Genomic DNA, 22254 nt, shown 5'->3' with positions numbered 1-22254 from the left:
ATGAGTATTTCCCAAGGGGTTCAAAGGGGCTACATTTATTAAACAGCATTCAACAACAAATAATTTTAAAAATAAAGTAGCTATCAAAACATCCTGGCTGTTCAAAATTCTTGTAGCTGTTGAAACTTCAACCAGAGAGTGACAATGAGAGACATCGCATCACGTGTCCTCAGAGAATATTATTTTCTGGGACAGGATGAGAGCTGGAGGAAACAGGGGGACAAAAGCAGGACAAAGGGACAAAGCCAAAAATTACCCTTTCAAAACAGGAACAAATAAAATCAAAAGTGCATAAGCTGCCAGTGCTATATATAGTCCTTTGACGCTTCCGGTCCAGATAAGGGTGCCATTAGAATCTAATAAAAGCACTGCAAAATCTGACCGAATGCTGGATAAGACCGGCAACAGGTGTCAGCGGCTTCTCTGCTTCACGCAATAGTTAAGATAGGACTGGCAAAAAGTATTAGAGAATTTTGCCTTTATTTCACATGATCATCGAGTACACTTGTTAATAGGGAAAGATGGTAGCTAAGAGATGCTACTGTTCTGTAGTTGAGCACACACACTGCTAGACTTTGTCTCCATGTCAACTGCATCTAGACTTTCAATCTTTTTATCTCCCCTAGAGACAGCTGGACCAGCTTTCAGTGAACTAGCGCATGCAGCTTCCTTTTCAACTCAACCTGGAAGAACACCATTGGATAAAATGAACAATAGCATGCAAATTACCTTTCCTCTTCTCTCTCCCCGACCTGTTGCTCCCTTCTCTCTTTATCCATCCTCTTCCTAGATCTGCTGGTTTGACTGAATTGCAGGCAACAACCCCAGGTATACCCCAGTCTTGTTAAGATAAAAGCAAAACATATTCCTCAAATCAAAATAAAAGTCATCTAAACAATATTTACCAACTTTTTCACTATGCACTCTGCTTCTCTATGGAAAAGCATATATAACTTAATTAAAATTGTTTTAAAATAAGTGAACCAAAATCAAAAGTAAATTTCTCCCTAAAGAGAGAAAAAATACATATATGTATATATATATATATTTGTAACTATAATGTGTGTGTGTATATATATATAATATATTATATTATACATATATACATATATATACATATATACACACACATATATATTATATTATACATATATACATATATATATTACACACACTATATTAGGAAATGGATTTTTTTTTTTTTGGTTTTTCGAGACAGGGTTTCTCTGTGGTTTTGGAGCCTGTCCTGGAACTAGCTCTTATAGACCAGGCTGGTCTTGAACTCACAGAGATCCGCCTGCCTCTGCCTCCCGAGTGCTGGGATTAAAGGTGTGCGCCACCACCGCCCGGCTCAGGTACCAGTTTTACTACTTGATGACTGTAGTATTGATAGCCTCTGCCAGCCTTGGAACTCCCGCCCAAGAAAACAGCGGTCAGTTTCACAAGCGGTTGTTAAAGATTAATAGCAAGAATATGCTGCCAGTGGGTAACATCAGAGATTTGCAACCAGTCAGAGGGTGGAGAATTAGTGACTCTTGAGTGCTCTGATCTTAAACAGGACATCCGTGTCACCTCTGCCTCCAGGTTCAGGGGCCAGAAAGAATGTAAGAGCCAGAGTTGGGGAGGAGTGCTGAGAGATTATTTTCCGGCCTGGATACCCCATTGCGTGCATAAACTCAGGGCGGCTGTGTTTACCTGCTCAGGACATGCAGAGCGTGATAGTAACTGTTTCGTCATGCCTAGAGGAAAGGCTGGGGAGGCCCCACCCTTAATTAATGTTTATGAGTCAAAGAGAAACAAGAGTTCAAAGTAAGAAGGGCATTTCTGGGAAGAAGAATGGTTTCAATAGGAATGAGGGATGAGAGAGGGCAATGGGCGGGGGAAAACGCCTGAAATCCAGCATATGCATGCGTGCAATTGTCAAAGTGTATATGTAGATGGAACATTCTCCCAAAGCACCGCGAAGCCGTGACTCTTCTTTCTAGCAGAGCCGATGTAGACTTCCTAGAATAAAGAGGAAGAAGGCTCAGTATGAGCTGTCTAGTTCATTTTTCCAGACTCTACTTGCATCGTTTTTTTCTTGTCGTGACTTTGAAAAAAAAATCGCTCATGTCTTTTTCATGTCTGTAACGTGACCTTTCATGTCTGTAATACATGAAATTTCATGTCTTTTACCTTATTCAGCATCCCAACTTTGGGAAGCCGTCACTTAGCGCCACAAGCGCTAAATCTTCGTGGCACCTCATGGCTTGTCCTCACTGAGCAGACAGAGTAAGCAATGTTAGACTATCTGGGATGCTCTAATCTCTCCTACTAGGAGGAGGGTTTATAAAGATCCATGTTTGAGTATGGCGATAGATAACCCAGCACCTATCCTGGAAGAATGTTCTTGAAGCCTAGTATATACTAGTAAATAATACTCAGAATAAATGTTCACAAGTGACAAATAGGGACCAGAGCCCAGCTGGGCAGATCTGGCATCAGCCGAGGACTGAGATTTTGAGCCACAGATTCTGTGACCTCGCCTAGTGGGACTATGCACAGTGCGCATGCCCAGCCAGTTTGCTTCCAGAACTTTCACCCGGAGCCACCAACGCTCACTCTACGCGTGTAGTTGCTGAGGCTGCCTGCACTCGTTCGTCTACTGAAGAGAAGAAGCACTTTAGGGAGGAAAGGTAGTGTGTGCCTGGGGCTTTCCTCTCTGTCCCCACTGTTCTCCAGCCTCCTGGCCTAAGAAGGCCGTTTGTCCCAAGGAAGCCCAGCGGAGGCTCAACTGGGAGCTCGTCTTTCCGGGAGCCAATTAGGTGGCTTTCTCAGGAGCCTTGATGAGGGTGGGAGGGAGCAAAGGCTCCAGAAGCCTTGCTCATGGCATGGAGGTCACAGGTCTGGGGAATAGGACTGAGGTGACCCTGAGGAAGGTCCTTTGGGGGGCGGAGCTGGTGTTGAGGTCGGCCGGAGCCCCTCAGTCCATTAACCCATGATGTCCGGAGCCACAAAACCTCAGAGTCCCAGATGCTCTGATCCCCAGAGGCAGCGAGCTCCACAGCCCGGGCTCTCCGCTGCCTTGCAAGGGTTTCTTCCTCGCTAACAGCTAAGGAGGCCTCCCGAGCAGCGGGAATATCCTTCCATGGTAAGGCTTCTTGGATTAGTCTGGTCGCTTAGGCATGAAGGTTTAAGATAGACCAGTTGGGTTCAGGCTCTTCAGACATTTGCTTTCCAGACTCCATTTCTGACAAATTCAGGACAGCTTCCAGAGGAAGAAGTGCGGTGCAGGCTGGAGAGAAAGAAGAGGGAGTCCCCAGAGACTGCGTTTATGGATAGAAGGCTTTTTAGGAGAAAAAGAAACTTGCTAAGACAGACAGGATGTTGCTGGGGTTTCTCACAGGCCTGGGAAGAAAGCCAAGGATTATAAGGACTGTTGGAATCAACAGACAGTTCCTAATTCCCCCTTGGACAGCAACAACAATTTTTCCCAAGTCAGTGTCCCTGAGGAAATCACTGGTGATGTAATCTGCAAGAGCCAGGCACAGCAGGCTTGGTGGCCCTGTGTGTGGCATCGGCCTCCCCTTCCACCTGCTCTCCAATGGAACTGTAGAAATCCGTCTAGGTTAACAGTGGGCTGTCACAGTAGAGACAGGGTGCTTCCCTTTGCATGTCAGAAGGGAAGTTTCTCTCAAATTGAAACTCTTACTATGCTTGTTTGAATTTCTCACTATGCCCCTCTTTTCACTGGTTTCTGCTACTATTCGAGGATCCTAACTTTAAAACGGTGTATTTCTCGAAAGTCTCAGGCTGTGAGTTAGCGTTCTGAATTCTTTCCCCTCAGTCAGGGAGTCCTTCCTTTAACCAACAAAAACAAACAAACAAAAAACTGAAAAACTATTTTGCCAGCAAATCATACTTTTGTGTATTTCAGGCCCTTAACAACAGAGCAAATTCTTTCTTCATTAATCTTATTATCTTGACTTCGTGGTTTTGTGACTTTGTGATTCTAAGGACACAAATTTTTCTGCCCTCAATGAGCTTATCATTTACTTGGAGGCAAATCAACATTAAACAAATAATGACTATAGGGCCAAAATATTACATAAAAGGACAGTACACAGTTACTGGGTGCAGAGAATCTCCATCTATTGTGAGATGCTTCAGGCAACTGTTGGACTAGACCTGGAGGGGAAAACTGGAATTCCAAACTGCAAGAAAGAAGCACGAGAAGGCATTCAGAAGCAGCAGGGGCTGTGCAAGGGTAGAAGACGATGGAAAAGGAATTGTGAGGACTGGGTTGAAAAATGTAGCCAGCCGCTGAAGGGCAAAGGGGCTTGGAGTCTGGGAGGGTGAAACCAAGGATTCTAGTCAAGAAAGCACACCATGGAGGCTAATGAACTGCACGAACCCACACACACAGGAGCATGCACACACACAGGAGCATGCACGCACACACGAGCATACACACAAGCGCATGCACACATGAACACAAGCACACGCACACACGAGCACACACATGAGCGTGCACATGCATGAACACACACCCTATCTGTATATCTTCATCACTAATTTTGCCACATTTTTACTCATTAATTTTACTTTCTGAAAATATTTCCTTTGCCTCTATGTGGATGATGTTTTTTTAAATAGTTTTTTTTATATGTCTAGATTGTTCTCAATGCTGGACATTTGGGTTGTCCCTAGCATACAATAGTGCTCGAAGTATTTTGTTTTCTGGTTCTGTGTGAGGCGGTGCACCCCTGTAGTCTCAGGTACCGAGGAGGCTGAGACAGGATGATTGCTTGAACCCTAGTGTTCAGGACCAGCATGGACCTGAAACCATGTCTCCTAACGGAAATGTTTAGTCTTTCCTCCTTTGACACTAAAAAGACAAATGATAAGAATATTCAATATTTTCTGTAACATTTGATTGCTTGCTAGAAAGAGAAGGTTAATTTCAGTTAATAGCCCTAACTGATATGTACATGTATTTGTTCCTCAGCCTTCTAGTATTTGTATTTATTATGCAAAAATTGGCATATGAGATTTCCAGTTGTACCACGTGTGTGTGTGCACGAGCTTGCGCAGTCATGTGTGTACAGATGTACAGGCATATCGAAGCCAGAGGTCACCCTTGACTGCTGGTGCTGTCCAGCTTAGCGTTTCTTTTCTTTCTTTCTTTTTTTTTTTCTTAAAAACAAAGGCTCTTACTCTTCTTGAACTTGCCAGTAGGCTACTCTGGCTGAGATTTACCTGTCTCCATCTTACCAGCATGGGGGATTAGAAGCACAAACTACCCTCCCCCAATTCCCAGTCTCCCACCCCACCCCATTCTCTCCTCCTCTGTTCCTTCTCTTCACATACAGTTGGGCATCCATGCCATGGGCTGTCTTACCTGGTGGATATCGGCCAGCTATTCCATGGGCTGTCTTACCTGGTGGATATCAGTCAGCCACACCGTGGGCTGTCTTACCTGGTGGATATCGGCCAGCTATGCCATGGCTGTCTTACCTGGTGGATATCAGTCAGCCACACCGTGGGCTGTTTTACCTGGTGGATATCGGCCAGCCATGCCGTGGGCTGTCTTACCTGGTGGATATCAGCCAGCTATGCCATGGGCTGTCTTATCTGGTGGATATCAGTCAGCCGTACCGTGGGCTGTCTTACCTGGTGGATGTCGGCCAGCTATGCCATGGGCTGTCTTACCTGGTGGATATCAGTCAGCCGTACCGTGGGCTGTCTTACCTGGTGGATGTCGGCCAGCTATGCCGTGGGCGATCTTTTGTGGATGGGTTCTGGGGTTTGAACTTGGGTCCTCATGCGTAAGTGGCAAGCACTTTACCAACTGAGCTATTGTTCCAGTCCTCTATTTTATATCACAGTTACATTTTAGCTTGTCTTGGTTTCATACTTACATAGTCTACCTTTCTAAGATCAGTTGTCAAATAGGGTCAGAGTACAGTAGTCTTCTGATCTTGGTGGATCTACTTCAAAACGTTCAGCAGATGCCTAGAACCATAGGTAACACCAAGCCTTGTATATGACTATACTATTTTTTATATACATACATACCTATGATAGGTTTAACTTATAAACTAGGTATGCTAGAAGGTTACAGCTATAACAATATACTCCAACGAGAGGTATGTGAGGGCAATGTCTCTCAGAATATCTCTCAACAACCTTGTAGTGGCTATGTTCGAACCTGTGGAAAGTGGAATTGAGAATACAGGGGATCGCAGCGTTGACATTGTAAATATATGTCAATCGTTTACATATTTTGGATGGAAAAGTATCCACTTTAGTTAAGTGATCTTTATTTTGTTGCCTTCCTTTCGTGACTTTTTTTTTTTCTTGAATTCAACTCACATCATGAGCTGGTTTATGTCCCCCAAATGGTGTTCTCAGACTGTAATTGCATATAGAGATAGGGCCTTTGAAGAGCTGATTAAGTTGAACTGAGGTCCCAAAGGAGAAACCAAAGAATAGATCTATTAGGTAGAAATGTCAAATCATTTGTCTGAAGCATGCTTTTATAGAGCTAAGGAAGCCAGTGCAAAGAACAACAAAATAAAAGCAGCAATAAAGAAGTGGGAATTATAAAAAAGAAACTGTACATTTTGGGACCTGGAAAATTTGAAACCTTCAGTAGCTGGTGGGAAAGCGTATTCCTGGGGCCCCGGGATCAGTCACCAGTACCACACGAAAACCCAACTGAAACCACACAGGAGGTCTTCAGTGGCAGTTGTGAGTAGTCAGGAGGGAAAAGAACCAACACATGTGAAGACAAGCTTATGGGGATTATTGAGTCTGAGAGCAGAAAGAAAACACCGAGGAAGAGAAAATGGAGCCTAAATGAATGACACCTTCAAGTTGGCCCACACATCCTTAATGTGAGCTTAGGAAAGAGAAAGGGGTGGAGAAAATGTTCACAGGATCAAGACCCTCAGCTTCCCAAACAGGCACACTCAGTGCTCTGTGGCGGTGGTTTTGGCTGTCAGTTGACCACATCTGGAATTAACTCAAACCCAGAAAGGCTGTGCACCCCTGTGAGGGACTTTTGCTTAACTGAGTCATTGAAGTGGTGAGGGCCACTTCTAATCCAGTTCTGAGGTGGGAAGACACCTTTAATATGGATCTTTTGAGGTGAGGAGACCCACCTCCAGGCCACACCATCCGCTGGCAGTCTGTACAAAGGACATGGAAGGAGGAAGCCTTTGCTCTTTGCCTGCTTGGCCGTACCATTGCTAGCAAGTCTGTTCCTTCACTGGCGTTAGAGCCTACACTGGGATTCCAGCGTACTGAAGACCAGCTGAGACATCCAGCCTGTGGACAGCTACTGGGTTCTTGGGTTGTATGTTCATTAGACAGCCATTATTGGGTTAGCAGGACCACAACCTGTAAGTCATTCTAATAAATCCCCTTTCTCTGTATATAGAGAGATCCATTCTGTAAGTTCTCTTCTCTTACTCTAGAGAACTCAGTACGTGCTCCAAATAAGACAAATCTGGAGATCTGTACAGAGATACCCACAGTCGGCTTGTCCAAATCTGTGGACAGAGGATCTTGAAATCAGAGGCTGGAGGGGGCATGGCATGCCTGTGTACAGCTTCTGTTTTTATCAGTCGTATGCCGAACACCACCAAAACAAGCATTTTTCTGGACCGCTCGGGCGGTATCCCTCACCCATCCTTAGTGAGAATAGCTGCAGGGTAGGCAGGGGCATCTAGAGTTCGCTGAGCCTTGGCACAGTTCCCTGAAGCAGCCATGACTGAGGCGATGCCCCTGCGAGCAGAATCCGTGGCTTCAACAGGTGGAGTCTCAGGGCTTCTGAGCTACTGTGAAGCCGTCCAGGCAGCAGGGCATCATGGTGACCGCCCACTTGGTAGCTGAAGAAGGGGTTGATGGATTGACAGCTCTTTGCACAAGGTAGCTGTGCACTGTGATGTGCCGGCTGCCAGTTCAGTGGCTGAATGGCCCATTCTCAACAGTTGTATCTGGTTAAAGCAGCAAAGGGTGCTTACAGCTAAGAACTAAGGTGTGAGTGGTGCTTAGTCTCCAGACAGCCTAGGGAGAGCTGGGTCCTGCACCTGCCACTCCCGGGGGAAAGCCGAACTCTAGCGTTTTCTAATCCTCTTAAGGTGTCGATATGGTCCCCTGCCCCCTGTATTTTCTCCTCTGGAGGTGAGGGATTTGTAACTCCTGTCATTTGTGAAACTTCATTGTTTTTTTTTTTTTTTACTTCAGTTGTACGTTTTAGTTTTTGGTAATTTAGTTAGATGTAAACTTGATGCTACACTTGGAATTTTATACACAGTTTTCTCCTTGAGTGTAGTTTTAATTTAGCTTTTGTTTTATGTGCCAAATACAGGAGAGGCTCTTCAGTGGCTGAGGATGTGGGGCTTGGAATTTTTACACTTCTGGTATTTTTCTCTCAGTTCTTTCTTTCTCTCCATGTTAAGTGATAGTTTTTCTTAGTCCCGATACATAGTTACATATGAAAGCCTGGGAATATGACAGCAAGAAGGGATCTGTGATGCTTACTCCCTGGACAAGTCTGCCTTCTGTACGTTCCCTGGTGAGTTTCACTCTGAGGTACATTGTTGAGAACTGAGAACGGATAAATGTATCAGTCCCCTTTTGCTTTGTCCTGCTACAGCTTGAGGTTATCCAAACTTTGCCTGAACAATGTCCTCCCTTTTTAACCTGGGCATTGCTTCCGGGTAGTGTTCAGTGTTAGTATAGATGAGACAACGGGGAACCACATGTGTTTTGTTTATTTATACTGATACCAGTCATTGGAAGACATACGGTCCGCAGCATCTCAGTTCACTGTGACGTACACTTAGTACATATAGTGCAGCCTTAGAATGGCCACTGTGTCACCAGGTCATAGCATTTTCATCTAATAATCATGGAGCCAGTATTGCTATAGGGATTCTTTCCACCAATATTCTTTTATTTGGGCTCTCGTGGATTCCCATACATTCGATTGCACGTATAGTTTATGTAGTCTGCAGCTACAAAAGCATTATTATGTAGTGATGGATGGCAGTCTATCATTTTCAGTCTGTGCTGCTTGAGTCCTGAGATGCAGAAGCTGTGGATTTTCTGTGTGTGTGTGTGTGTGTGTGTGTATGTGTGTATGTGTGTGTGTGTGTGTATGTGTGTGTGTGTATGTGTGTATGTGTGTGTGTGTGTGTGTATGTGTGTGTGTGTGTGTATGTGTGTGTGTGTATGTGTGTGTGTGTGTGCGCGCGCACGCGCGCATGCACACATGTGAGGGCTGACACGGGGTGTCTCTGTGTAATAGTCCTGGCTGTTGGGGAACTTGCCCTGTATATCACGCTGGCCTCAAACTCCCAGAGATCTGCCTGCCTCTGCCTTCTGTGTGTTTTATAACACACATCTGGCATATAAAGTAACTTTAGTGTTGACGGCAGACACACCAAACACAGAAAGACGCTTATGGCTTGGTTCACATCTGTCCATCCATCACCAGTTCTGACAGCATCTGTACCTGCAGCTGCGTTCACTTTCTTCAGAGTAAACACATGCATGCCTTTGTGTGTGCTCTCTTGAATTAGAGGTCACTTTTCTCTCTGTGTCCATCAGCTGCCAATGGGTCTTTCAGGCCCAGCTCTGCCATCACATTCGCGGGAAAGGAATTCTGTTTTCCTCTGCATTTTTTTTTAAGTCCACAGTATAACAGATTGCCGTTATCTCTGTAAGTTACAGTTGTTTCTCATGGCCTGACATACAACAGGCATAAACTGTTGAATACACACCTTGCCTTTGAACAGAGAGACGTTTAATGCTCTCTCAGCAGCTCTTTGAAATGTGCTTGTCAGCACCCTGTTAGGTAGATGCTGTGGTTTAAACGTGTCTCTGCTAAAATTTAGCTGTTAACCATTGTGACTGGCTTCAAAGCTGAGGCTTTGGAGATGCAGTTTAGAAGAAAGTCATGGCCCTAGCTTGTAAGAGGCCTTGACTTGCACCCTAATACAGTAAAATGAAACACCCCCTCCACCAAAAAAAAAAAAAACCAGAGGAAAAGGGAGGGTAGATCTGATGGTTAGCTGCCGTGTAGGTGGTAGAATCTAAACCTGGGTCCTTTGGAAGAGCAGCCAGCCCTCATAAGCACCTCTTCGTCTCTCCAGCCCCAGTGTTGGTTTTTTAGCATAGAATATGCCTGCCAAAAGAAGAGGATAGCAGATTGGAGATACGATCAGAGCACAAGCTGTTACCTACCTACCACAGAGACAGACTAGAGCCCTACCAGTCCAGAAGCTCTGGGTCGTGTCCCTGGTACCTTGTGTTCTCTTCTCTCTTCAGAACCATGCATTTTAAGTAAATCATTTCCTTGTTTTCTGGCACACACAAGGCTCTGTGTTTGATTTCTAGTATAACCACAAAGCAACAAAAACTGCAGGAAATGGAGTCAGATGCCCATGCTCCTCTGTGGCGTGTTCCTTCTTTATCTCGTTGGGTGCTAACAGCAGAACCCAGAGCCTTGTGAATGGCAGGCCAGTGTTCTGTCACTAAGCCCCCTTTTAACTTTGAGACTGTGTCTCACTAAGTTGTCCAAGCTGGTCTTGAACTTTCAATCCTCTCACCCACGCCTCTCAAGTAGCTATGACCATGGGTGCACACCACCACGCCCACCAGGACTGTTTCTTAGATTCACTCAGTGTGGTGTGTTTTCGTTGATACAAACCTCAGCTGTCCCCTCATAGACGTTGGATTGGCTTCAGGTTCTTGCTATTGCTAGTCATGCTGCTTTAAATATTCTTTTAAAAATCTTTATTAGCATATGTTAATGGATTTCGTTGCCACATTTGCATATATGTGCATAATGTGTTTTGGTCATATTCATATTCCCCCATGACCCTTTCTTATTGACCCTTTCCTCTCAACTAGTACGTGTGTGAGAGTGTGTGTGTGTGTGCGCGTGCGTGCGTGCGCGCTTTAATGACCCAGTGTATTGCGTTAGAGTATTTACAGGATCCGACCAGTGGCTACACGACTATATCCTGCATGGATGATGAGGAAATGAAGAAATGACAGACACACATACAGAAAAGCTGAAAGTAGGCTGTGGTCTCCCTGATGGAGAGTGCCTATTGCAGGAGGAGGGGTCATCCAGGAGGAGGGAGCTGAGGTTACTAGTTCTTGCATGCACAGGCCAGTCATCTGTAAACACTTGCACCAGACCAGAGGAAGGCTTTGCAAGTTCTCATGGGGCTGAGGCACGGCCGTGCCCATGTCGATGATGCACAGATATTCAAGACATCGTTTACTCCCCACACTGTACCCCTGAAGAAATGCCCCCTCACCATTAACTCTGTATGAATCCCCCAGGTTGGGTGGAGTCTCATGAGTTCTCCCCACTTCCACGACATGATATTCAGGCCCGGTCTTGTGCTGATCTCATGCAGGTAATCCTAGCTGCTGTGGGTTTAAAAGTGCAATCTTCAAAAAGAGACACATGATCCTCAGTAGTTCCACACCTCTCTTCCTTTCTGCTCTGACATTTTCAGCCCTTTCTTCCTGTGTTTCCTGGGCTTTGGCATGCATATGTGATCATCTGTAGTCCCAATTTCAGCTGATTACTTGACTGCCACCATTCCTCCTCATTCAATCAGGTATGTGCCTTTGTAGTTAGTACTATCAACCGCAGAGAACGGCTTTTCTCACTAAAACTGACAGCAGCAATAATCTGCAGGCATAAACGGTTATTGGAAGGCAATGTGATGAGCACATCATATCAACTTAGCAAAAATGAGTATAAATAGTCCCACTAGGACCTCTAATATCCCCAGCCATGGGCTTCTGACTGGCTTTATAGTAGCAGATGATGATTTATTCCTGCGGAGTGGGCCTCAGATCCCAATCAGAGAGCTTTCAGTTACCCTAAATAGACTTGAAACTATTACATCAGTGGAGACATCTTGCCTGGCCTTGGTAGTATTGCAGGATCCACAACTATGCAACTATTGCATCAGCAGAGACATCTTGCCTGGCCTTGGTTGTGTTGCATGCAGGATCCACAGCTATGCAACTATTGCATCAGTAGAGACATCTTGCCTGGCCTTGGTAGTGTTGCATGCAGGATCCACAGCTATGCAACTATTACATCAGTGAAGACAACTTACCTGGCCTTGGTAGTGTTGCATGCAGGATCCACAGCTATGCAACTATTGCATCAATAGGCACATCTTGCCTGGCCTTGGTAGTGTTGCATGCAGGATCCACAGCTATGCAACTATTGCATCAATAGGCACATTTTGCCTGGCCTTGGTAGTGTCGCATGCAGGATCCACAACTCGATTGGACTGTTATTCACTGTTCTCCAGCCTCAGCATTTTTCAGCACTGTGAGGACTAGTCAGCGGGGTAGAAACTTCAGCCCGATTCCAGTGTATGGGGTCTTCTTCAGTGGACTCTTACCATCTAGTTCTGATGAGTATCCAGCTATATATCCTATGTCCTATGTATATGTCCTATGAGACAGTGGATTATTGGATGGTGATAGAATTGCTCGGGCATACAGGATGAGGTGTTCAGCTTCAGAATATCAAACTCTTTTTACAGAAGTCGTGACTATTTGTTCTCAATAGCCGTGAAAGGATCTTCCTCGCTGTTGCATATTTTTCTGTTGTCAGAATTACCTGATTTATTTATTTTTTGCCAGTCTGATGGTGCAAAGTGGAGTATTTAAGGATCTGAGAACACATTTCCTTCATGAAAATGAGGTTGAGTATCCTCTCATGTTAAGGACATGTGCTTTTGTTCTTCTGTGAAAGTCTTAACTATTTTTCAGCAGTTAGTCTTATTTTAACGTTTTTATCCATGAGAATTCCTTTAACATTTGTACTGTGTGTGTGGTGGGTTGAGGTGGGGGAGTGCACATAGCCTACACAGTGGGTGTGGCAGTCAGAGGACAACTTGCTGGAGTTAGTTCTGTCCTCTTGGGTCCCGGGGGTTGAACTTGGGTGTTGAGTCTTCCTGGAGACCCCCATGAGAGTTCTTCAGACATTCCAAAGAGTAATAGTTTATCAGCTGATAGTGTTGCAGCACCCTCTTAGTCACTGATTAGGAGGCAAGGAAGAAGTGGTCATGTGAGTGTCTTGTTTGGGGAACTGTGTGGATAATGGTATAATTAAACAAGTCTATAAAATGGAGGTGAAGACACAGGGCTAGCAGGGAAATGAATTGACTCCGGTTTGCCTGTGCAGTATGTCTGGCAGAGATGTCTAGGAGTCTGTTCGAGCTTCCTCTCTGCTGCTGTGCTAAAGACCAAAAGCAACTTCAGGGAGGAAAGGGTTGTCTCCAGGCAACGGTCTTATCACCAAGGGAAGCCAGGGCAGGAAGCAGGAGCAGAAACCACGGAGGAGGCTGCTCACTGGCTTGCGTCCTGGTTTGCTTCCCTTGGCTCATGCTCAGCTAGCTTTCTTACGCAACCCAGGACCACCTGCTCAGGGTGACCCTGCCCAGCGTTGGCTGAGCCCGCCCACATCCGGTATCATCGAGACAGTCACCCTCGGACATGGCCACAGGCCAGTCTGATTTACACATCCCCTCAACGGAGACCCCGTCTTCCCAGACAACTCAGTTGTGTGGAGTTGACAATAAAACCTAACCAGGACAGGCCCCTGCCCGTGTCATCCTCCCATGCCTGGCCAGTCGTATAGGACTCTGACATGGTGGGCCTTGAGGAGGCTTCACTAGGAGGAGTGGGGTAGTTCTCCTGATCTGTTTGTGCTCTATCCATCCCATACCAACTTCTTGTCCAAGCCGTTGAGTCTCTAAAGCTCTGGAATAATTCTCAGTCAGATGAACCACAAGGCATTTCAGATTAGCTATTATACTTTATTACTTTTTGGACTCAATATTTTCAGTACAGTACATTATTTTTATTTTGAAAACCAACACCTTTTGTGTTATGTAACATTCAAAACCACTTGTCTGTACAAACCTCTCTAGTGACTCATTGATATGTGTAGTCAGTTACAAAAGTTCTTCCACATACAATGAAAATCATACAAAAACCATAATCTGAAACAGTTGTTCATTAAATAATATTTATACATACATTTCCATACATTCTAGCTTCCTGTCAGTACTCTGAGTTACGAGGGCCCCTTGGGAAGGCGGCAGTAAGCCGTGAGATAAAGCGCGGCCTCAGGAGCCAGGGGGGTGGGAGTCTTATTGTGACTGTGTTTGAGAACAAAGAACCCAGGTAACTCAGAATCGAAGAGATCTCCTAACACACCTTAAGACAGGGAGGACGAGGAGGGTGAGAGGAGAAGCAGGGCTTGGCACAAGGTTAAGAGTATAGCACCTCAGGGTAGCTTATGGTACAGCGCCAGGAGAGCCATTACAGCTGTTTGTGTGAGAACTCAGGACCAACTCTTAGAGTCGGGAACTCTCGTTACTGGAGTTGCTGTTGTCTCATGACGATGAACTGTCCATCGTCCTGATGTCACTAGGAATAGCAGCTGATGTGACCATGGTTGGTCACCTTTCAGGAGAACCAGGGACAATTAAGGCTAGCCACACTCGGTGTAAAGGGAAGTGATGGAGACGGGCTCTTGGCCATCCATCCGGCCGTCTGTCGGTCACAGCACTGTGGTGATCGGCTTCTCTCTGGTTAAGGAGCTCTTTTAGACCTGCAGAAAGAAGATAGTGTACTGTGGAATAGACTGACTTCAGTCTGGGAACCCAAGGACCCTTGAGAAAAAGGCTTGGTGCACTTCCTGCTGCTAGCCAGTTACTGTGGGCCACAGTGGCTGTTGTTTTTAGAGAGGCAATGTGGAAAATCGGACAGCTTTACGCAGTTTTACGTGGACGGTTATAACCGCCTACAGGTTGCAGTAATTACCTGTCTCTCCTGGACTGTAGGTATTTATGGTCTGAGGTGATACCTCAGTGCTGTGTAAATGGAGGTGGGAAAAGGAGCATGGGGGCCACATGACTTTAAGGCAAAGATGCCACAGCAAAACCCAGTGCAGAAGCCGCTTCCTACGATTGCCATTTCCTGAAAGAAAGCAGGAAACCCACCTTTTTTTGCTAACTGATTTCACTAAACTCTTGATGGCCTCAGATTCTGGATTCAGACATCGCTTCTCTTCAGTCCTTTTCATTGTGGCACTGTAGAAAAGGGCAATGAGATAGGTAGATTAGCATCAGGCCGACAACAGAGGCAGCATCCAGGTCCACAGTGAGTTCGAGTCCCGCCCGTTAGGTGTAGAGTTATCACACAGCCTTGGCTGATCTGTCCTGATTACCATCACATGTTTAACATGCAGTTACATAAGGGAAGTTAGCGGCAGGCGGGGTTTGACTCACATGATCTCAACGCGTGGACAGGATTGACTTGCAGGAATAATCTCCAGTTTTCCTATGGCCCTGTGTTTTATGGGCCGGTCATCAATCTTGATGCAGAAGCAGCGGACTGTTCTTGAGAGAGGGATTCCTGTAGGAAGGAGGAGAGCGACACAGGGAAGGTTAGCTTACTGTTTCATTCCCGGCACGTAATACAGGTGAGGCAGTGATTAGCAGAACCTGTCCCCATTATTGTCACTCAATCTGAGGAGAGATGTAGCTCATCGTACCACAGGTCCGAATGGTTAAATAGCTCTTTACTGTGAAGAAGGGAGCTGCCTGCAACTTGTTAATGATGAAATCACGCCCTTATGTATAGATTATATTATTAAATAGGCTAAGGTAAGGAGGCATCTGTCTTAACCCCCCCTCCCTGCTTCTCCCCTCCCTCGTCCTCCCTCCTCTCACAGTTCTTTCCTCCCTCCCTCCCCTGCCCCTCTTTCATCTCTTCTTCATTCCCTTTCTCTTATTCTATTTTTCTCTGATTTCAACCAGCATAAGTTGTGCAAGCAGGAGGAATCTCTGCCTGTTTCCTTTCCTTCCTAGGCACACAATAAAACTTAGAAACACACTGTTTAGACTCGAGCCCTGCCATCTTTCTGACCTGGGAAATTAAATAGCCCTGCTGTTCCTTACCCCGTGTCCCACTCAGACTCAGCAGGATGAGGCAGAAAACGAGGACAGAGCTTGCGTTCATGGTGCTGACAACGGAGGCTTCGGGATGGCTGGCTCGGGACAGATGTCAGTCAGCTGCGGTGAATGCCTCAAAGTGCAGGGCTACCGTGCAGTATTTATCTGCAGCGAGTTTCCCTCCCTGGCTCTTGATTGGGTGGCTGTGGAGTTGACTCAGCAGGACTTCAGTGTCCTTTAAGGGAAGTTCCCTGTTGCAAAATTGAGGTTATTTGTGTTTATTGTGAGTTTTGAGTTTGGAATTTCCCTCCCTGATCCTTTTAATTTTTAACAAGTGAGCGAGTTAGGTTTCACTTTCCAGAGCATGAGCTGTTTGAGAAAAGAGATGAGATATCTGCCAGATAAGTTTGAAATGGCTTTAGAATCTCTTCTTTCCCCTCTTGTAAAACTGAGTTAATATGTAAAAAGGCCTAAGCACAGTTTTTGTTTTTGTTGCATTTTCATTATTTACTTTTGGTGTTTATTTTTTTGAGAAATGTGTTTATCTTACAAACTTTATTATAAAACCTTGCAATAAATAAAAAATCACACACTAGATTTTTCTTATTCATTAGCCAGATCTAAAGTCTGTACAACTTAATGAGCTTCTGTGTGCTAGAACAGGCATTCAGAGCAGAAGCTGTGGGCCCCGAGTGAGAAAAGGTGGGCATCGCTCTAGTTCTGATTCTGTCGTGAATTTCTTGATTGCTTTGTTAGCGAGTGTGTGGCAGCGGGATCAAGGATGAAAGTGACGCCCACTGGATGCGGGCATGACTCCGCAGCGCAGCAAATGCGGCGGCAGGTGTTAAAACCTAGAAGAATACAAGGGAGTGCTTTCACAGAGGTCTCAGGGATGCAGGGACAGGCCGGGAAGAGGCAGTGATTCGTCCCAGGATAGGGTTATCAGTGTACTGGTTCAGAATGGTGCCGGTTGCCAAGAATGAAGCCCATATCTACAAACTGGAGAAAAGGAAGTCTGTCACCAGGACAGGAAGTGAGTTGCTGTTTGGGAAAGATGGAAATTTCTAGAGTGTTAAATCCTAGGTTGATGTAGTCCAAGGACTAGAAGAGAGCTAAGCCTTCAAGTGAGCAAGGCAGACAGCTGCGGGAATCTGGAAGGACAGAAGGAAGGCGACTGAGGCCAGGTTGACAGAGGCCAAGAGACTTAGGTGTTGCCGACTTCTGCTGAGGGGTGGCTCCTATGAGAGGGTGCCCCAGGGAGTCCCTCCACACCTGCTTCTGCAGACTGGTACTGCATTGCAGGCATCTCAGAATTCCAGTGTGGACTCTGAATGGGAGGGGCGTTGAGCCGCAGGGTTACATTAAACAATCACAAAGATACATGGTGACAGTTTTATTTTTTTATGGCGCAAGTTCGCAAGATGCAAAGGAGAAAACAGATTCGAGGTAGATAGCAAATGAATGACTAATATTTTAGTGAGAATTGCATAGCATTGAGTATCTGTAAGTCACTCATGAGCTGCAAGAACCCAGGACCCCGATCTGTGTAGCCCATGCTCTCAAACACTTGAGTACAAAGAGCAAATCTCCAAAGAGCGGATTCAAGGTCAAGGTTACTGACCTTCCCCTCTGTCTCTTCACTGGAGTGAAGTCATCCTTGAGGTTAGTTTGGAGTTTCTGAAACTAAAACATCTAGGAAAGGTTTAAATTAGATTTATTTTATACCGAATTTTACGCTAAAATGAAAATTACTATAGTCTATAGTATATATGCATTTCATGTATGTGTTACCCGATAAACAGACACATGATAGGCACGCATATGTATTTTTTAAGCAGTTCTCTGGACTGAAAAAAGACATTTTGCCCTGAATCCTGACAAAGAATATAGCAAGTATGACATGCATATCATAGCATTTTTGTGGCTAAAGGAAAAGCATGTATTTTTTCCTATATATTGAAATCTGTAAAAAATAAGAACAAAACCAACCACCTATGAGGTTAACGTCAAATGACTAAAATAAAGGTATCTAATGTGGAAGTTTCTAGGAACATATACTCACTGTCAGAAATGCTTTGAAGACTGAATCCTCAGATGATCCTTAAGAGTGGGGTGTACTTACAGGCTGTATGATCATGCACACCTCTAGTCCCAGTACTCAGGAGGCAGAGGTAGGCAAGTCCCTGAGTTAGAAGCCAGCCTGGTCTACAGAGCGAGTTCCAGCACAGCCAGGGTTACACAGAGAAACCCTGTCTAGAAAAAAAGGTGAGGTGTGCTTACATGATGTTCATGGTGGAACACACCTTTAATCCTAGCATCTGGAAGGCAGAGACAGGTGGATCTCTCTGAATTCAACACTGGCCTGGCCTACTGAGTTCTATGTTGAGAGCAAAGAAAAAAGATGTACTTAAATGGCCAGGAGGGGAAGCATATGCAAGTATAGACATGCCACCACAAAACAAATACAGAGGAACCAACAGCCAGTCGGGAAGGGTGGTGAGTGGTGTGGGGTATTGACCCCTTGTTGGAGCCTGGAGTTCAGCAGCCAGTCAGGAAGGGTGGTGAGTGGTGTGGGGTATTGACCCCTTGTTAGAGCCTGGAGTTCAGCAGCCAGTCGGGAAGGTTGGTGAGTGGTGTGGGGTATTGACCCCTTGTTGGAGTCTGGAGTTCAGCAGCCAGTCGGGAAGGTTGGTGAGTGGTGTGGGGTATTGGTCCCTTGTTGGAGCCTGGAGTTCAGCAGCCAGTCGGGAAGGTTGGTGAGTGGTGTGGGGTATTGACCCCTTGTTGGAGCCTGGAGTTCAGCAGCCAGTCGGGAAGGGTGGTGAGTGGCGTGGGGTATTGACCCATGTTAGAGCCTGGAGTTCAGCATCGCAGGTTTCCAACACCCCTGTCCCCAGTTGTCCCCAGAATGTTCTTGGAGAGCTAATTATGCCAAACATCTGATAAAGATGAAGCCACAAATTATTTTTATTGTTGTTATTATTGCTGTGTTTTGGTTTTCCAAGTCAGGGTCTCACTATGTAGCTATGGCTGTCCTGGAAGTCACTGACCAGGCTGGCCTCAAACTGACAGAGATCCATCCACCTGCCTCTGCATCCCAGTGCTGGGATTAAAGGTCTGTGCCACCATGCCCAGCCTAAGATGGAAATTAGAAGTTGATTCCTTTTTGACCTACCTCCAGACCCAGCTATACCACTTTTGGGTATTTACCCAAAGGACGCTCAATCGTACCTCAAGGACATGTTTCTCAGCTATGTTCATAGCAGCATTGTTTGTCATAGCCAGAACCTGGAAAAAACCAGATGCCCCTTTACCAAAGAATGGATAAGGAAAATGTGGTATATTTACACAGCAGAAAAAAAATAATGGTATCTTGAAATTTGCAGGCAAATGGATGGATCTAGGAAATATCATACTGAGTGAGGTAACCCAGACCCAGAAAGACAAATATATGTACTCACTCATAAGTGGCTTTTAGACATAAAACAAAGAAAAACCAACCTACAATTCACAATCCCAGAGAACCTAGACAACAAAGAGGACCCCAAGAAAGACATACATGGATCTAGTCTATATAGGAAATAGAAAAAGACAAGATCTCCAGAGTAAATTGGGAGCATGGGAACCATGGGAAAGGGTAGAAGGGGAGGGGAGAGGAAAAAGGGGAGTAGAGAAAATATATAGCTCAATAAAAAAATGCTGAAAAAAAAGTTGATTCCCTTTTGGTGTGGGCCTTTCCATGACCGGGATGGCTGGTTGAGGTACGGATCCAGGCCACCCCAGTTCCAGGGTCAGGGTGCCTGAGAATGAGAACTAGGAATCTGTTCTGCCTTTCAAGAAGAGAAGCAAAACAAAGATTCCTTCTTTTGTTTTGCATGGGAACCTGCTCAGGGTATAAACCTCATGAACTATGGGAAAGGGTTCAAGAACAGCTATGGCTAACCTGCTGTGAAGGCCAACCTGACCTGCGTGTGGGATATGTGAATGGAAGAAAAAAAATAAAAGGGAAAGCAATAACTTTTAAAATTTATTTTTCTTTCAAAAATTCTCAAGGCTTTTGGTCCATTTACTAGAATTCACTATTCGGGACTCACTTTGGAAAAAGCGAATTAAAGGGCTCAGTTTCAGTTTCCACTTCGTTGCTTCAGCTCCTCCTCCTGTAACTATGCCATCAGACCAGAGAGGAAACACAATTCAACAGCCTGTCCCAGCTCCTCCTCCTGTAATTATGCCTTCAGACCAGAGAGGAAACACAATAAAACAGCCTGTCCCAGGATACTTGTGAGTGCAGACCAGAGAAAAGGGCTTTCTGAGAAACGAAAGCTCTTAGAAGAAGCGCAGGAGCCAGAGGTTTGTAGCCGGGATTCCCCGCGCAGATGCAGGACACGGCTCTGACTTGGTGTCAGCCGAGCTTCCCCATCTTAGTTTTGACTTGGCATTTGCCGCGTGGACGGCTCACGTGTGTCCCTGTAACACCGCGGTCTCCTCATTCAGGGCAGCCTGAGCCCTAGGCAAAGGAAGCGCTGACAAAGAAGTGACAGATAGCAGTCCACTTTGGGAGAGAGCTTCTGTGCAGCTCATCTGGTGGTTCTCAGCCTGTGGGTCGCGACCCCCTGGGTCGCACAGTGGCTACCCTTACCAGATACTTACTTTATAGCTTACAACCATATCAAACTTACAGTTACAAAGTAGCAATGAAATAATTTTATGGTTGCGAGTTGCCACAATAGGAGCTGCATTAAAGGGTCACAGCATTAGCGAGGTGGAGAAACAGTTTTTCTTTTTCTTTTTCTTTTTTTTTTTCAAGACAGGATTTCTCTGTGTAGCCCTGACTGTCCTACCTAGCAGTTGCTCTGTAGACCAGTCTGGCTTTGAACTCAGATATCCACCTGCCTCTGCCTCCTGAGTGCTGAGATTAAAGGTGTGTGCCCCCACCACCCGGCTTTGAGAACCACAGTTTTAGACCATGCTGGGGATCCAAACCGGAACCGTGGGCATGCTAGGCAGGTGCTCTACCACTGAGCTGTGTCATATCCCCAGCTTTCCCTGCCTCCTGGTGGGAAGTCCTCTGGATGATACGGTTACCACTATTGGCATGTGTTTGCCTCTCTGCAGAGTTCCCGGGCTGTGGCTAAGTTAGCCCTGGCACTGAGGACCTCAATCATGTAGGCTTTCTTCATAGGAAAGGGCTTATATTGGTAAGGCAGTTTACCTACAGGATAAATATTAGCACACAGTGAATTCACAAAGCAAGGATACCCCTTTCTGTGTACTGCAGGTCGTATCCTAAAGGTTAAACAAAAGGGGACATGAAGACAGCATCTTGCAGATGATAAAATCACACAGAAAACTCCGAAGTAACACGTCAGAGATGACTAGAAGGTGGTATACTGGGGGCCATCTACATAAGTAGTAAATAATTTTAAGATGTTCCATAAAAAATAACTTATAGTAGCAGCAATACTTCTAATAAAGTCAACAAGCAGGAAAAAACTTGTTTGTACCAAGTGTAGATGAATCTAAGATACTATCAACTAAAATAATATTGAGTCAAACGTCTCATGATTTCCCGTTTGACAAAGTTCAGCAAGTCAAAAGTCGACGAGCATCTTGTCTGGGCATGGGTGCGTGTCTGAGTGGCTGTAGGCACACTGTCCTGAACGCGCTTAGTGGCACTGAGCTGAAGCAACTTTTATGCCAATGTTCCAGGCACTGCCACAAGGTATTTGAATGGGGAAAAAAAAGGAAAGTGTGGCGATGTTTTGTTTGTGCTGCATCCAAGAAAGCTTGCCTGATGAGTGCTGAGCTAGCCACACTAGTGAGCCATAGAGGCCAGGCGGTGGTGGCGCACGCCTTTAATCCCAGCACTTGAGAGGCAGAGGCGGCCTACCTCTGTGAGTTCAAGACCACCCTGGGCTACCTGAGATTGATCTAATAAAAACAGAAATAAAGCCAGGCTGGTGGTGGCTCACACCTTTAATCCCAGCACTGGAGTGGAGACAGGAGTGATATGGCTGGGTGGAGAGAGGAAGATAAGGCAGGAGGACACAGGAGCTCAGAGCGTTCAGTCTGAGGATTGGTAAGGACAGGATACCCCTGTGGTCTGCGGATTCAGGGGAGGTATAAGAACTGGTGGCTGGCTGCTTTCAGCATTTACCGCTATATCTGACTCTGGGTTTTTATTATTAATACCAATTAGAATTTGTGCTACAGGAAAGTGATAACTTTTAAAATTTATTTTTTCTTTCAAAAG

General features: G+C 45.5%; 2 protein-coding genes across 3 annotated transcripts in view; one reads left to right on the top strand and one right to left on the bottom strand.

Moving 5' to 3' along the window:
• The first annotated feature begins 2559 nt into the window (after window positions 1-2559).
• Art3 (ADP-ribosyltransferase 3 (inactive)) overlaps window positions 2560-22254 on the top strand; it is a 93272-nt gene continuing 73577 nt past the window's right edge. The window contains exon 1 of one of the 2 annotated variants that reach the window (XM_075944161.1): window positions 2560-2675. The gene's annotated coding sequence lies outside the window, so the exon portion shown is untranslated. The remainder of the gene's footprint in view (window positions 2676-22254) is intronic. The other variant, XM_075944167.1, reaches the window with a different exon arrangement.
• Window positions 13848-16131, bottom strand: Cxcl10 (C-X-C motif chemokine ligand 10). The gene is made up of 4 exons (XM_075942825.1): window positions 16008-16131; window positions 15336-15462; window positions 15048-15137; window positions 13848-14656 (listed from the first exon to the last, which is right to left on the bottom strand). The coding sequence occupies exons 1-4, from the start codon at window positions 16066-16068 to the stop codon at window positions 14638-14640; spliced, it is 297 nt and encodes a 98-aa protein (XP_075798940.1). The 5' UTR covers window positions 16069-16131; the 3' UTR covers window positions 13848-14637.

The sequence above is a fragment of the Microtus pennsylvanicus genome, chromosome 12, assembly GCF_037038515.1.
Source record: "Microtus pennsylvanicus isolate mMicPen1 chromosome 12, mMicPen1.hap1, whole genome shotgun sequence".
Taxonomy (NCBI): Eukaryota; Metazoa; Chordata; class Mammalia; order Rodentia; family Cricetidae; genus Microtus; species Microtus pennsylvanicus.
This window is presented reverse-complemented; position numbering and strand designations above follow the sequence as displayed.